Source organism: Dipodomys ordii, unplaced genomic scaffold (genome assembly GCF_000151885.1).
Source record: "Dipodomys ordii isolate 6190 unplaced genomic scaffold, Dord_2.0 Scaffold110, whole genome shotgun sequence".
NCBI classification, from domain to species: domain Eukaryota; kingdom Metazoa; phylum Chordata; class Mammalia; order Rodentia; family Heteromyidae; genus Dipodomys; species Dipodomys ordii.
In genome coordinates this window covers 3,552,452-3,568,813 of record NW_012267326.1, presented here as the reverse complement: position 1 = coordinate 3,568,813, position 16,362 = coordinate 3,552,452, and the positions used below count along the sequence as shown (strand labels likewise).

Here is a 16,362-nt window from a genome sequence, read left to right as displayed (position 1 = left end):
CATTTCCAAATGACCAAACTTTCTCCTGTTGGTCCAGGTAAATTTGGAGCATGAAATCAGCAAGAGCCTGTCACTGATTCCTTCCTATTTGGGTGAGTTCCCATAGTACTTTCCACACTTCAAGGTGCACAAAGGACCCTGAGGCTCTTGTCACAACTCTGAGGGCCCTGAGGTTGTGCAAGACTCCCTGTCACTGCCTCTCATCTGCAGAAAGAGCGGCAAGGATCCAACCCATCCAGACAGGTGTGGTCCTCAGTGCAGTATTCTTCTTCCCTAGGGAGGAGCAATAGGACAGGGGCATATACTTATGCCAGCTGCAATGCTGGGCATTACTGGGCATCGTGTTCCTGAATTGCAACAATACCCCATTAGGTACAGTTTCATTGCTCACTGGGTAGCCATGGAACAGCAATTCAAAGAGAAAGGGGAACTTGGATTAGTAGAGATTGCAGAGACTGGGATTAGTTTCATCTCTGATCAGAAAGGTCCTTGTGTTTCAGTCTTATTTTGTTGCTTCCTGCTGTGATCCTGAATCTAAAGCAAGAACAACACATCTAACTTGTAATATTAATCTAACAAAGTCAGATATGTTGTTAGCCTTGAGTAGAAAGCCTGGACTCCACAGGCCTTTTTGCCTCTGTGAAGATGTGCAGAGGAAAACAGAAGCAGTTAGGTTGGGACAGGGGGAGGTGATGAAAACAGAGCATTCCCATAGCACATCGGTGGTCCAGGACTTCAAGCTCCAAATGCTGTGTTCAAAGGGCCTGGCCAGAGGGTTCCCCAGTCCTTTATGAAAAAAATCAGACAGCTCTAAGAGCTCAGATAATGATTGCTTACTCCTGTCAGGCACCTGTGTGTGAACCTATTTGATACTCACAAGGACACCTCCTATCCCCTTAATATTTCCATTTTGCAGAAGAGGGGACCAAGGCCTGATGCCATCAGAAGCATCAAAGCAGGCCCTGAACTATCCCCTGTCTTTCATCCTGACCCCTGCACTGGGCTGTTTCTCACTTCCCTAAAGAGCAGACACCAACTCCTTGCTGCAGTCCGTAAAGCCAATGTTTTTGCTGCCATTGGCAGATATTTGTGAGCAATGAGTGCATTTGAAACTTAGGGTTCAGCAAGACACAAACACCCATGTCATATCTTACAGAGCAGGAACTCCACCTGGTGTATAGCAGCTGCTCAGCTGCTTGCATCAGAAAAAGGGGAGGAAAGAGGGAGTAGCGTAAAGCAAGGTGCTAGAAAGAATGGTAAGAGACATGTGTGCTTCCAACCATCTGTTCCTTTGGATTATCTGTTGGGTTAGGAGTGATGGGGTAAGAAAAATGCACTTTCATTTTTAATTGTCACACACTGTGGGGCTGTTTGAATTTTTCCTAAGAAATTAAAAAATACTGAATATGGTTGCTTTTCTTTTGCTTGATTTTAGTTTCAACAAGACCATGTTTCTCTCCAAGTTGAAGAAATCATGAACCTCAAAATGAAAGGCCAAGATTGAGTTTCCCTACAGTTTCTTAGGTAAATTTAGGTTATTATTTTCTCTCCACATTTCAACTTGAATAGGACTCAATGATCTCAAGTTGGACCCTTTAGACAAATCCCAGGAACTTGCTCATTAGACATAGCAGTTAATGTAAGGAAAGTCTTTCTCCAGGATCAAACGGCTCTTTTCAAATCTATAGAGCACTGGCTCTCAAATTTTATATAAAATATGCATCGAATTCAATGGTCTGGGATGGTTTTTGAGACTGCATTTCTAACAAATTCTCAATTGCCATGGTTGCTGCTTTGGAATCTGTATTTTTAGGACCATGATCTGGGTAAAAGAAACTATATGTCAGAAGAAATGTTAATATGGACCCTGGAGATTCAATCCAAGGATTGGCAAGTGCCAACCCTTCCACTTCTTAGACACTTAGCTCACCAAGCAAATGGATTTGTCATCCACACAGAACAGGCTCACTCTCCAGCCCGGAGCCCCAAGAGGATGTCTTCTGCAGAACTGGGAGCAGGAGTGAATGGCACTGACAAGAAATGTCCCCCAAACCCTTAAGAGAAGAAACCTTACCCTCTGAGAAGATGATGTGGTCATTGCACTCTTCCGCACTACAGGAGCACATAAAGAACGTCTCGCCCAGCACTTTTTTTTCCTTCATAATACATTTTGTAGAAGAAGAATCTTCCAGAGCAAATCCATGGTAGGTGAGCTTGGGGTCATGGCAAACGGTCTCTAGAGTTATGTTCTCATCATTCTTCCTCCTGAGAATCATTGAGGAAGGAAAGAAAGAGAGAGAGAGAAGGAAAGAGAGAGAGAGAATATGAATGATTGAATGGATAGATGGATGGATATGGTTTCTGTGAAGACAGGCAATATGGCCTGTATTTTCCTCATGAAAGTTGCTCCTATTGATGGCAGCTGGCTCCTGTTCTCTATCAGCAATCTGCCCCCATACTCTCCCGTACTCACTCTGTTCCTTTGTTTGTCCTCTGCTTATTCTCAAAACCCACTTCTGATTATAAATACCATGGCTTCCCATGTCAGTTTGTCCTGCCAGAGAATTTCACATATTGAACTTTAACTGGATCCATAGAGAGGAGTGATACTGCAAACAGAAAGTTCCCATGTGTTCAGCATAATTTTAAGCCTTCTACCTTGAAGGTACGCTAATTTACGGCTCACATAGTGAAGGGTTCTTCATTTATGGCTCAGTGAAATCTATGTTGTTGTAAATTCATTACTCCTATATTTAGTATCGCTTTCATATCATCTATGGAGGGACCAATTCAACTAAGGTTCTGTGGGTTTTAGGAAATGCTTAGTTGGCTGTACATGCACATTACATTTAGAAATGGCTGGATTAATGCAGGGTATTACAATTACAAAAAAACAGCATAAAATGTCAATATTCTTGGGAAAGGGTACTGATTCTCTATCTCTTTTCTACAACTTCTCTCTCTGCTTCCCTATGATGAGGCATCCATGATGAGACCCTCTCTCCCATCTCAGCCTCCTCAGGTGCAAAATACTGTCTTGTTGAATGACAATCTCTCTACCAAGAGGAAAGCCTTGGGAAAGCAATAACTTTGCTGTAAAAGATGTTACCTACAAGCCAGGTGCTGGTGGCTCACGCCTGTAATCTTAGCTACTCAGGAGGCTGAGATCTGAGTATTGCCACTTAACGCCATCCTGGGGGCAAGTAAGTCCATGAGACTCTTATCTCCAATGAACTACTCAGAAAAAGCCAAAAGTGGTGCTCTGGCTCAAGTGGTGGAGTGCTAGCCTTAGCCAAAGAACCTCAGGGACAGCGCATAGGCCCTGAGTTCAAGCCGCAGAACTGACACAAAAAGAAAAAGATAAAAGAAATAACATGTACAGTCTGTATGATACTGCAATCTTCCATGAGAAGGAGTCTGAGTGCATATTATGTGAGTGCATCATGTGTCAACAGGTGTGTGTACATACTCACTAACAGCCACCATCACCAGCACACACAAATTTATTACTCACAGTAAGGAAAACGGAAGGTAGGCTAAAGAGCAAGAAACAATAAAGACAGAAATTTGTTCTAGTAAAAACGTAGGGTCTTTCTCACAGTAAGGGCCAACCCTGGCCTGCTTAGTGTTTTAATGAAGGACATGTAAAAGACAGGTCAACAAGGAGATGAGACAAGGAAGTTTGGAAAATAATGGTGCAGCCCAACCAGGAATTAGTTGGTGTCTGTGACATTCACGCAATCCGAAGGTCACTCTAGTAGAGGCAATGTGCCCCCTGATGAAAGAGCTCAAGTCTCCTGAAATAAAATCCTGGCAGGCACAAAGGGAGCTATTTTTTTTTAACCAACCAGTTCCCTATAGATACAGGAGGAGCGACTATCTTCCTATGAGTAGACCTTTCTCTAGGACAGCTGCCAGAAAATGAAAAGAGTCAAGGTTTGGCAAGACCACTTCACAAATGCTGCATATCTAAAAACCTACCCAACAGGAGGCTGTGTTTAAAGTTAGCTCTGGCAGACTAATCTGAGAGACCCTTGTTTCCAGTTAACCACCAAAAACCAGAAGTGGAGCTGCAACTCAAGTGGTAGAGTGCTAGCTTAGAATGACAAAGCTCAGGGTCAGTGCCTAGGCCTTGGATTTAAGCCCCTATATAGAGATACACACACACACACACACACACACACACACACGCACGCACGCACGCACGCACGCGCTCGCACGCACACAAATCTACTCAGCCTGGAGTAGAGCACTTAGTAGTACTAGGCATGCACAAGGCCCAGAATTACATTCTTTGAAAAAGATAAAGCCAAAATCAAGAACCCTTATTTGTCCTTAATCCCATAGTTACTGGGGTTTCTTTGCAAAGTTATATCCATTGAATAAAACACCCTGACCACCTCACAGACACACAATTTTACTAGTGTGAATATGTGTGAAGTTTATTTTTGCTTGGGTAATAAAATGAAAACACACACAATCTTCTGTTTTCCCAGAGAAAAGCACGGTAGCTCCCCTCTGAGAAGTTTCTAGAAGCCAAGGAAGGAAAGGTATTGATCTGTAACTATCCAGCAGCTTGTTCAGAGCCTCTTGCTTCACTGCTCCTAGCTGCTCAGAGATCTTCAATTGCAGGAAAAAATGATATTACTCAAGTTTCAGAAGAGTCCTGAGATATCAATGTCCTGTAAAAGAGCTTCTTACCAGGCCAAATGGACAATACAATGAAATACGTCCAGACTTTGTTCTGAGCTACAGGATACACTGCCAATTTCCACTGAAAGAAGAATCACTGTAATGCTATTAATTTTGGACCCCAAATATTTCTTACCTTAGAGAAAGTATTAGCATTTCACATGAACTGGACACGCAATTGACATTAGTTGAATGAATCAAACAATCCATCAATGAAAAGAACATGAAACCCAATCAGAGCACTGGAACAAATTCCAGGACAGAGCCTTCATTTGACTCTTTTAAAAATAGATTTCTGGCGGGGCACTGGTGGCCCCCACTTGGAATCCTAGCTACTCAGGAGGCTGATATCTGAGGATTGAAGTTCAAAGCCAGCCCAGGCAAGAAAGTCTGTGAGACTCTTACGTCCAATTAAACATCCAAAAAGCCAGAAGTGGAGCTATGGTTCAAGTAGTAGAGTGCTAAACTTAATCAGAAAAGCTAAGGGACAAAGCCCAGGCACTGGGTTCAAGCTCTAGAACCAGAAGGAAACAAACAAATAAACAAAAAAATAGAAAGTAGCGTCCTGTCCAGTTTTGTTTGTCTGGAAACAGACATTAAACTGTAGGTGTCCATGCAGGAGGTGTTTGAAGATGTACCTGCAGGGGGAGAAGTTAGACTACTGTACAGGTCAGTTGCCACAGAGACCCTGGTGGATGTCTCAGACGTTCTGAATCCAGAAGGGCCCTTAAATTTTTCCTAAATTAAGCAGCTAGCAACTTGTACCCCTGCATCAACCGGCCATGGAAGAAGCTGCTCACAAGGAATGAAATACCTCAGGGAGGGAAGACACTGAAGGGATTCAGGGATAGTGCCTCAAGTAACCATTGCTCCCAGGGAGTAGGGACTGGTGCTCATTCCAGACAGATATCAAGGAGGTCAGAGATGCCAAGTTCTGCTTCCCTTTGCCATTATCCACAATCCTGACTCACAGTGAGGTTTGCTTTCATTGAGTCAAGCAAGAATAAAGCTCACTGGATTCCTCCACATTCTCATAGCTCTGTTCCAGACAGACTTGATTCTCATCCAATCATTTGGATTTGTGCAGAAAGACAGGAAAACAATGCAATTAAAGGATGCTGCTACAAGCAACAGAAGTCGGTCCTCCCAGCCCAGTGGGAGATGAGCTGTGGATGACACAGCCCTAGAAGAAAGCATGGAGGCCAGGGCTCTGGTGTCTCCACCTTTCCTCTATAGGCCATCCAACCCCTCTGGAATTTCACTCACTCTGCCAAAGAAGAGAGCTTTCTGGTATTGTGAAACCAGGAATGTGCAAATGTTGAAGCTTACATGCAGCACAAATCTGTTCCCAGCGAAAGGTTATAGACCCTCCCTCACCCTTCAGAACCTCACAGGGTGACTTTATGACATTTTCCACCTGAGAGCTTTTCAGAATCTCTCAATAAAATCATGTACTTCTTACTGAATTTGAACCATTCCTAATTACTCCAGCCAGTCCTCGGATACCATACTTTATAACCTTCTACTACAATGGTTCTGCCCTCGAATACCCCTTCTTTCAAACCACTGACCAAAACTGGACATGCATGAGGTTGTAAGTACGTGGAAGGAAGGTGGAGGGGAGGCACGAAGCTGTCCTGACCAGTCTTGGCTTTTAACATTCTTCTAATTCTTAAGAAACCAGTTCAGCACCTGGTATGCATGGAAATTTGCAAAGTCCTTAGATCTATCATCAAGATAAATCTGTGGAATGGAGAAAGTCTCCAAAGATTCATTTCCAAGAAAAGGAGAGACATATTTGGCTTTATATTCCTGCCTGGTAATCAACCAGGACATGCATATGGTTTTTAAAATAGTAGGTAATTTCCAATCATCAGAATAAGCCTGCAAAATATTAAACTCCACTAATGAATTTATACATTTTCCTTACAAAACTGGCACTCTTTTAATGATCAGAGTTGTTTCTCACCAGGCACTGGTGGCTTATGCCTGTAATCTTCCTACTCAGGAAACAGATATCTGAGGATCACAGTTCAAAGCCAGCCCAGGCAGAAAAGTCCACTGAGACTTTTATGTCCATTCATCCAGCAAAAGGTAGAAGTGAAGCTGTGGCTCAAGTGGCAGAGTTTCAGCCTTAAACAAACACTCAAGCTAGGGAGAGAGACCCTGACTTCAAGCTCCAGTACTGGCACATGTTAGTCACTCACAGCCATGAATTAATCAAATGATTTATGAGTACCCATTGTGTAGTATACAGAATTGTTTGGGATGTTTGTATGTGCAAAGGATGTAAGTTAGAGGGAAGGAGAGAAGAGAGAGAACAGAAGATTTGACCCAAGAATATATGGTCCTGATCCAAGAGAAGGATGTCAGGTATAGTCCAATGGTTATACCAGGGTGTAGCTGGGATGTCTGACAAATTAACAGGTTGTCTTTCTGCCTCTCTAACTAGCTTTCCCATCTTGGGCAAGTGTTTTTCTTCCCCAAAAGCCAAACTTAGAACTCTTCTCCTTTACCAACAAAGAACTAAGATTGTCTCAGCAGAACAAAGCTCTTGGTGTTACTATAAGGACTGGGAAAGAATAATTTAAATTACTAGTAGGGAGAAAATCATTCTTTTTGACTCAGGAAGGGCTTCTAGATGCACTATGCATATTACATATCATGTCATGAACTCCTGTGAATGTGTATATATGTGTATATGTATTTGAATATCCCTAGAAACCACACTTAATAACTGGAAGATAGATGTTATTAACAAAGAAGGAAGTGGACTGAGTGTCTGCACTGAGGGGATATGGAGACACTTATATACTATGAGAATGCAAGACATATAAAGTAAGATAAAGAACTGGGCACTGGTGGCTCACACCTGTAATCCTAGCTAGTTAGGACATGGAGATCTGAGGAAGCCAGCCTGGATAAATAAATTTAAGAGACTCTTATCTCTAGTTAACCAGCCAAAGGTCAAGAATGGAGATGTAGCTCAAGTAGGAAGAGTGCCAGCCTTGAGTGAAAAAGCCCAGTGAGAGTGTGAAGCCATAAGTTTATACCCAGGAACATCACTAACTAACTACATAACTAACTAAATAAATAAGAAAGAAAGGTAAAAAGCAAAAGTCCCTTACCACACGGCTACACAGACTTCATGTGGCTTCTCACAGATGGCCGTGATGCTGCAGTTGCTCATGCAAGATTTCCGGTTGTCACAGGTAGACGATCTCACATCACAAAACTTACATAGCTGTGGAATCTTGACCTCACCATTGTTGTCACTGGTCATCATGTCATCATTAACTGGAAGAAGAAGAGAAAGAGACAGTAAACACCTATCTAAAGGTTAGGGAGCCAGCACATGGGTTCCTGGAGCCATTATGCAATTTCCAAAGGAACTTAAGTCCATGAACAGGAATATGGAGAAAGGCAAGACTTTTTCACATCAAATTAGAGTTCCCTCACACAGACCACCTGGCATATAAGCCATGTATATGGGGACAGTGGATGATCAGTAGCAGTAGCTTCTTGCTTTTGTCTATGATTGCCAGAAAGCACTCTACAAAAACCTTATCAATCAGTAAAGACACAGAATGGTTTACTGTATAGTAATGGATACTAGAAGCACATGTGCATATATGCACATGTGTAAATGAGTGCGTGCGCACACACACACACACACACACACACACACACACACAAATAGAAAGAAGAAAAGAAATTACAGTTTAGCTGATGAACAGACAAGGAAACAAACCAGAGCAGGGTAACCCAAAATAGAAGGAGCCCCATAGGATGTGGGCACCAGAAAGAGTCATTGCCCACATGGGCAAAGAGGTCACAGAAGTGGTAAAGTGCATAAGCAAGCAAGCAAATCCAAGGGCAACTCTTGGAGAAGGTACAAGACCATACCAACTGCCATTAAACAATGGCAGCACCTGGAAGAGCATAAAAAATAATCTCTGTACAAATGACAACTCCCATGATTTCCTGCCTACAAGCCATTAATTAAAACTTTCCCTGTATGTCTGAGACACAAGACTGTCAAGGCACTGATCTGATGGCCAACTAAGACTGGTGCCACCTCAAAGACCTGCAGCTGGCCACCTCTTTGACCTCATCCAGTAGTATCCCTTTCACCCTACATCCCAAGCCCCTTACTCATCACATAGGAGGACATCTGGGCCTTTCTGATCTCTGATTAAATGTCACCTTTCATTGTAAAACTACCATAGGATTCTGTTTAACCATTTGCAAAACTATGTGGGTCACAGACTCATTTATAATCTATTTACCCAAATGTAAGCTTCATGAGACTCATTGTTTCTATACTGTACCTCTTACTACAAAAACAACTCAGGTCGTATGGAAGGTACCCAAACTATTTATTGCGGAAGTGACCAGAGGAATACATATAGGTATAAACACATAGAGTTCACGTTTAGCCCTTTATACCAAGTGGGGCAGGACACAAAACGTCTTCCCTCAGATGGAGAGGAACATGATCATAAATGAAATATTTATGTTTACTCAGTACAATATTGAAAGCAGACAATGCATGGTAAGGCACAGGCATGCCAGAGGCAGTAAGCAAAGTACAATGCTTATACCCCATTTCTGTCCTCAGTGAGGCCCATTTCTATTGGTGATGGAAGTAAATTGAAAGAGCTTGGAGAGCCAATAGAAGTAAACCAAGGCTAAAAGACATTCAATACACAAACATACTCAATAAACTTTCTCTGCCTTAGAAAGATTATACTTTTGGACCATAAGTGGCACTGAACAAGGGTGCTAGTTCTTCATTCCCTTGGAGAAACTCAACAGTGCTTTATGGTAAAGGTAAATGTTCCCGCCTGCAAAGGGGCAGCCCCGGGTCCTTCTACAGCCTCTTTCTGCCCCGTAAATTTTAACTGTCTGCCATCAGTGCTCTACATGATACATAATCTTCTTTGTTGCTCAGGCATAACACCTGTTTCCTGGATCTCTAAAAATATAAACATACATATTTCACCCTTGCTTTCTTGTGGTAACAGTAAATACAGAAGAAAAAAATAAACCCATTCATCCCATTCAGGCCTCAAGTTCATTTCAGGAAGTATATTTTTAGGGAGCAAACTATTTTGAAATTCTCAATGACTCCCAGACCAACAACTCTATGCTTAGCTAAAAATACAGGCAGAATCTCGGCACCTTATGTTAAATTGGAACTCACACAACAATGAGTATATCTATTTTCTACAATGGTTTATATTTGGATCCACTTGTAAAACAACTAATTTAACCCTCTAGATTCCCCTATAAGTCACAGTCAAAACAAAACAAAGAAAAATAAAAACGTATTTTCTATATTTGATTTTTTTGACAGAGTACATTCTGAAGAAACATCTACTTGCTCATTTGAAAGCTTTGTACTTTTTTTTGGGGGGGGGGGTCCGGTCGTGGGGCCTGAACTGAACTCTGGGCCTGGGCACTGTCCCTCAGCTCTTCAGCTCAAGGCTAGCGCTCTACCACTTGAGCCACATCGCCACTTCCGGCTTTTTTCTTTTTGCTTATGTGGTGCTGAGGAATCGAGCCCAGGGCCTCAGGCATGCAAGGCAAGCGCTCTACCACTGAGCCACCTTCCCAGCCCGCTTTGTACTTTTTTTTAACTATAAAATCAAACCTCTTCAAAATGAAATAAAGCCATTTAGGATTTTAGCCTCTATTACTAGCTATCAACTTTGAAGGCAGGCTGAGATAAATTCTTGGAGAACTTGATAACTAATGAAGTCTGGGTCCCACTTTGAGCTATTCTTACTTATTATTCTGAAGAGTTTCAGAAGACACCCCACACGATTCTGAGGTTCAACCAAAACTGAGAATCCTAAGCTAGAGTTAGTTGTTAAGAAAAATAAAATAACAAGTGCAAAACAAAATAACACCATCACCTCTCAATACATATACAAGCTCTGTGGCAGTGAGAACGGTCTTCTTAACAAAGCTTCACGAAGTTCCCCGGTGCAAAACACATACCTAAAGAGATGTGATTAGCTCATTTGCACCTCGGATGGAGAGGAATACTTCCTGGGAGGATTCATCCTTTTCTAGAAGTGTGAGAGAGGTGACAGCACTCAGGAGTGACAAGGTAGATATGAGCACAGAGGAGTCTGGGGAATGTGCTGACAAGGATAAGTGGTTGAGGACTGCTGCCTGTGAAACACAATCAACACAAAAGATGCAAGAGAGGACCCCCCCCCCAACAAGATAGGAAAAGCAAGGAAGGCAAGAAGGGAGGGAGGAAGTGAAGGAGGGGAGAAAGAGGGAGGGAGGAAGGGAGGAAGGGAAAGCAGTAGGCACTGGAGCCTGTGCCGATGGTGTACTGGACACATAGCTTGACCAGGAGGCTCAGAAGTTTCTCAGCTAAATTTTTTGCGAAAGTGGAAACAGACAACCATTACTCCATATCTGGAAGCCTAGGCATAAGGAGACAGCCATTCTACAATGGGAGTTTATACCTACTGAAGGCTTACTGTGTACTTTTTACCTAAGGTATTACCTACCACCCCATACACACCAGCCACAAACAGCTCATTCTCCTTACTTTGTTTCAGCAAAAGCTGAGGGCCAATTTCACTGAGATTCAACATGAAGCAGTGTTGACCCCCAGAAGTTTGCTAACCCTGAGAATTCCCACTTGTTCTCGATGTGAATAAATTCCTCACCTTTGCTTTTCAGCAAGTACTCTTTTTTTCCTCTATGTAAAATAAGTGCCAAAGCCCTTTGTGCAGCCATGTTTGAGGGGGGATAGGTGATTGAGTTTAGAAAGCAAAGCTCACCTAGTTTTGTTTTGTTTGTGCTGCTACTAGACGTCAACTCAGGGCCTTAGCACTGTCTTTGAGCTTTTGGGCTCTAAGCTAGCACTCTATCACTTGAGTCACCCCTCCACTTTGTTTTTTGTTGTTGTTTTGTTGTAATTAGAGAGAAAAGTCTCAGAGATTTTTCCTGTCTGAGCTGGCTTTGAACCTCGATCCTCACATTTTGACTTCCTTCCTCCTGAGTAGTTAGGATTATAGGTGTGAGCCAATGGTGCCCAACAATCTAGTTTTGATGAAAACTTTCATCTCCTTACATAATGTGTGACAAGCCAACAGAATGAAAAGATAGGGGAATGCATACATATAAATAGCTATCAAGGAAGATAGTCAATAACAACACAACAAAAGCCATCTTTCACTCTCCAATAAACCCATGCCCCAGTTCAAAATCATTTCCCGTCTGGTATTATTACATTACCCTGAGTATCTTTAGTTAAGCATTCTAATATTGACAATATATTTTAATCACTATAAATCCTTTGTGAGCACCTGACTATACTGAGCATCTTCCTTTCATAACAGATAAGTTAATTCTTCATGAAGTTCTAAAAAAAGAAGTTTCAAATAGAATATCTCTCACATTCAGGTGCTAGTAGCTCACAACTGTAATCGTAGCTATTCAGAGGGGATGACATCTGATAAACATAGTTCAAAGCCAGGCCAGGCAGAAAAACCCAAGAGATTCTTATCTCCATTAACCAACCAATAAGCAGAAGTGGAGGTGTGGCTCAAGCAGTAGAGTAAAAACATCCAGTAAGGGCAGGATGCCCTTAGTTCAAGACCCAGGATTGGCCATATATATATATATATATACACACATATATACAGAGATATACACACCTATATTGATATAAATATATAATGTACATATTAAATGTATTATATGTAATATATAATGGATAGTACACACATATCTTCTAGAAACTCATTCACTTAGAAATTAGTGTGGGCAGCTCCTCTCATCATGTGATAGTAACACATGGCCTGTCACATCTCACTACTCTTCCAACAAGACCATGAGTAATATCAAAACCTTCACCCTGGGTTATACTGCCTTCCTTATTTCAGCTCACATTTTCCCCAAACTTATAGTTTACAGCAAAAAGTTCCAGGTCTTGTGAATATGAATTTAGTCTAAGTGCTAGGCTGTATTTACTTGTGGCACTCTCTTTTTTTAGGTTCAGAAGGAAGCAGCTTAGGAAAGTTTAGACTATTCTAGATATATGTTTAGCATTTTGACTGTAAATTCTATAGTCCCTATCTTTGAAGTAGTGTATATTATTAATTTAATCATTTGGTAAAAACTCAAGATTTCCAAATGATGCTAAATGCCATACCAGTAATGCATTTGTGTTTAAATCCATGTATCTAGTATTGCTTTCTAGTGTGCTTTTGGGGGAAGGTGATTTAAAATTTATGCCACAAACACTTGTGGATGTCTTGCTTAATGCTATGTAACTCACGGCAGGGACTACTGAAATTGATATAGTTAAGTGTAGCATCCCAAAGAATATGAGTGAGCCAGACTCAAGTGGCTCATGCCTTTAACCTAGCTAGACAGAATGTTGAGATATGAGAATGGAGGTGCAAAGCTAGCTCAAAGGCAGCCCAGGCAGACAAATCCATGAAATGCTTATCTCCAATTAATCACCAAAAAGCCTTCTGGCTTTTTGGAGCTGTGGCTCAAGTGATAGAGTGCCAGACTTAAGCAAAAAAGCTAATGGAAGAGCACCCAGTCCTTGGTTTCAAGCCTACACAAACCTACAAAGCAACAACTGGTAAATGGAACTCACTAACACCTTAGAGCTTTGCTTTTCAAATATGAAGGTGCACAGAAATCCCTTGGGGGGGGAGAGAGAGAGAGAGAGAGAGATTTATAGATATTGGAGCTGGTCCTAAGGCTTGAACTCAGGGCCTTGGTACTGCTCTACCACCTGAGCAACTGCAACATTTCCAGGGTTTTATTTTTTAATTGGTTAATTGGAGATAAAAATCTCACTGCCATCTATAAGGAAACTAAGTCATGAGGGTATCAGAATAGAGAAAGTGCAGAAAGTGAACTCAACTGATTAACAGACTTTTATTTCAGGGTAAAAGACTGAGAGAGATGCCAGAGTCTTCAAGTCAAACTGGAGAGACAACGGCCCACTCTTTTACAACTACAAGAGGAAAAGGGGGAAGAAAGCTCTTTGTGAGCATGGCAGGAAGGCCTTATCTTTGGCCACAGGTTGGGAGTTGTCGGCAGTGGAGTCCACAGCAGATGTGACCGGAATCTTATAAAATCGATGGTCTCAGGGTGGGTTAACCTCGGGTGTGGGAGTTCAGGATGTGACAAGCAGCTTATTTGGGGAGGGGGATTGTTTGCTTTAGAGGGAAGAAGAGAGTTTGTTTTAGCTATTTGTTTCAGCAGGGTCAGCTTTAAGGCAGTTTAGGGCCAATTTCTCATCACTATCTGGGAACTGTGACCCTCAGATCTCAGCTTCCTGAGTAGCTAGATTACAGACATGAGCCACTGGCACCTGGCTCTTGGAAATATTTTTAACATGCAGGTGTAGGGAGTGTGCAGCTCACAGGTCTGTGAGAGATGGTAATTCTGATGTTTATAGAGCAGTTCAGAAGGCAGGAAACAGGTAGAAATCCACACTGAGGATATGAGGCAGAATTCTACCTCCAAGAAACCTCAATGTTTCCCCTTACACCATCCAGTTAACTCACATTAGTGAAATAACTTCTTTTACTTAAGTTAGGTGCCAGTGGCTCACTCTTGCAATCCTAGCTATTTAGGAGGCTGAGATCTGAGGATACCAGTTGGAAGCCAGCCCAGACAGGAAAGTCTGGGAGATGTGAGACTTTTTATCACTAATCAACCCCCAAAAAGTCAGAGGTGAAGCTGTGGCTCAAGTGGCAGAGCACTAGCTTTAAACAAAAAAGTTAAAGGGCAGGACCCAGGCCTTGAGTTCACCCCCCAATGCCAGCATGCGTGTACACACACACGCATACACACACACACACACACACACACAATTTCTTATACTTAGAGCCAGTTTATTGTGGAAAACCTACCTACTGAATATTCTCACGGTAGTAACTGGATTGTCTGGTTAAAGAGCTGAATACTCCAACCTAGCTAGTAGGCCCATACTACCCAGTCAGCTAGGCAGTGGGATTGCTCCCTATCTCCACTGATTTAGAAACTAATTTAACCAATTTAATAACTATTCCTCACCTTTTTCCATGCACTTCTCACTTTCTAGTTCTTTCCATATGCTTTTCTCTTGAGCCTGGCCTCTTAAATGATCACAAGTTCAGAGGCTCAGTCACCATATGGGCCTGCATTGAAAGCCTTGTTCTCTGAAAGAAGGGTTTTAATTGCAGCTGGCATTTCACAGTCAGACACTGAGGCAACCATCTGGCCGACAGCCGTTCTGGTCTGTGATGCTGGCAACAATCACTCTGGTCCTCGAGACTGGGTGGGAAAAGTCCACTGGCCTGCCACATACATCCTCCTAGCCAGAACAGAAAAGCAAGCCACGCGATCTGGTAGGACTTTTCATGAAGAAAAGACAGTCCTGGTCCGACCAAACACTTTGGTACCAAACAATCAAACCAAGGTATTTCTTGATTGAGACAAAGGCAGAAATACTTTAGGAATATTTCCCTTTTTTGAACCTACATGGCAGATTTGAAATTTGAAATACAAGGCAGTACTTGTGTGAGTGTGTATGAGTGTGTGTGTGAGTGGGGGAGGAGGGTATTTGCTGGCACTGAGGCTTCTACCGGGGCTTGAATACATGGCCTTTATCTCACACTTTTCTTGTTCAGTGATGGTGCCCTACAACCTGATCCATACCTCTACTCTGGCATTTTGCTGATTAAGTGGAAATGGAGTCTTTCATACTTTTCTGCCCAGGTTGGCTTTGAACCAAGATCTTCTAGGATGCAACCTCCTAAATAGTTAAGATTGCAGGCATGAGCTGCTTTCATTTAGCTTTGCAGCATTTAAAAAAAATCAAGCAGTTGTACAAAGCAGTTTCAATTCAACATGTCAGTTTATGCATACAATGCATCTTGATCACTGTCCGTTCTTGTGTTAGGCTCTAACTCCCTGTGTAATTAGAAGTATCTTGACATGGAAGAGTTGAAACTTTTCTTCCAGTGGTAGTGAGTTTTATGTTGTCTTTGAGTTTCACTACAGAACCATCCAGAAGTCCACATGGATAGCCTGGGGTGTTAGAGGGAAAGAAACAAAAATAAAAGGCTTGAAGGCATCTGTTCTCAGTCTTATGCAATTGTTTTTGTAGATGATATAATTAGTGCTCTTCAAAATGCAACTGCCTTCTAATTCCTACTTGGTAAATAGTTCAACAAATGCCACAACTATTGGTGCTCACAGGAAATGAAGAGCATTTTCCCTAAGTGCTCTTCAGTACTGTTCTAAGAAAAAAAAATGTCGTTTTGAATTTCAGCTCCTTTCCTTGTCACCAGAGAACAAGGACTTTAAAAGCAAAGCATCCTACCTTCATTACTATGGAAGTTAAAAATGCATAGTGTGTCCAGGTGCCTGTGGCTCACACCTGTTTTCCTATTTATTCAGGAGGCTAAGAATCTCTATTAGAAATCAGCCCAGGAAAGAAAGGTCCTTAAGATTCTTATCTCCAATTAACTACCAAAAAGCTGGAAGTGCAGCCATGGCTCAAGTGATAGAGCACCAGCTTTGAGTAAAAAAGCAAAGGCAGTGGCACACACACACACACACACACACACACACACACACACACACACACACAATGTACAGTGTACCTCACCCACCTCAGAGCAGAAA

General features: G+C 42.1%; 1 protein-coding gene across 1 annotated transcript in view; it reads right to left on the bottom strand.

The window, feature by feature from the left end:
* The window catches only part of Tgfbr2 (transforming growth factor, beta receptor II (70/80kDa)), a 91,092-nt gene that overhangs the window by 42,778 nt on the left and 31,952 nt on the right, over window positions 1-16,362 (bottom strand). Inside the window, exons 2-3 of the mRNA XM_013028495.1 lie at window positions 7,821-7,989; window positions 2,075-2,265 (exon numbers count right to left, since the gene is read on the bottom strand). Of these exons, the coding sequence (XP_012883949.1) occupies window positions 2,075-2,265; window positions 7,821-7,989 (360 nt within the window). The remainder of the gene's footprint in view (window positions 1-2,074; window positions 2,266-7,820; window positions 7,990-16,362) is intronic.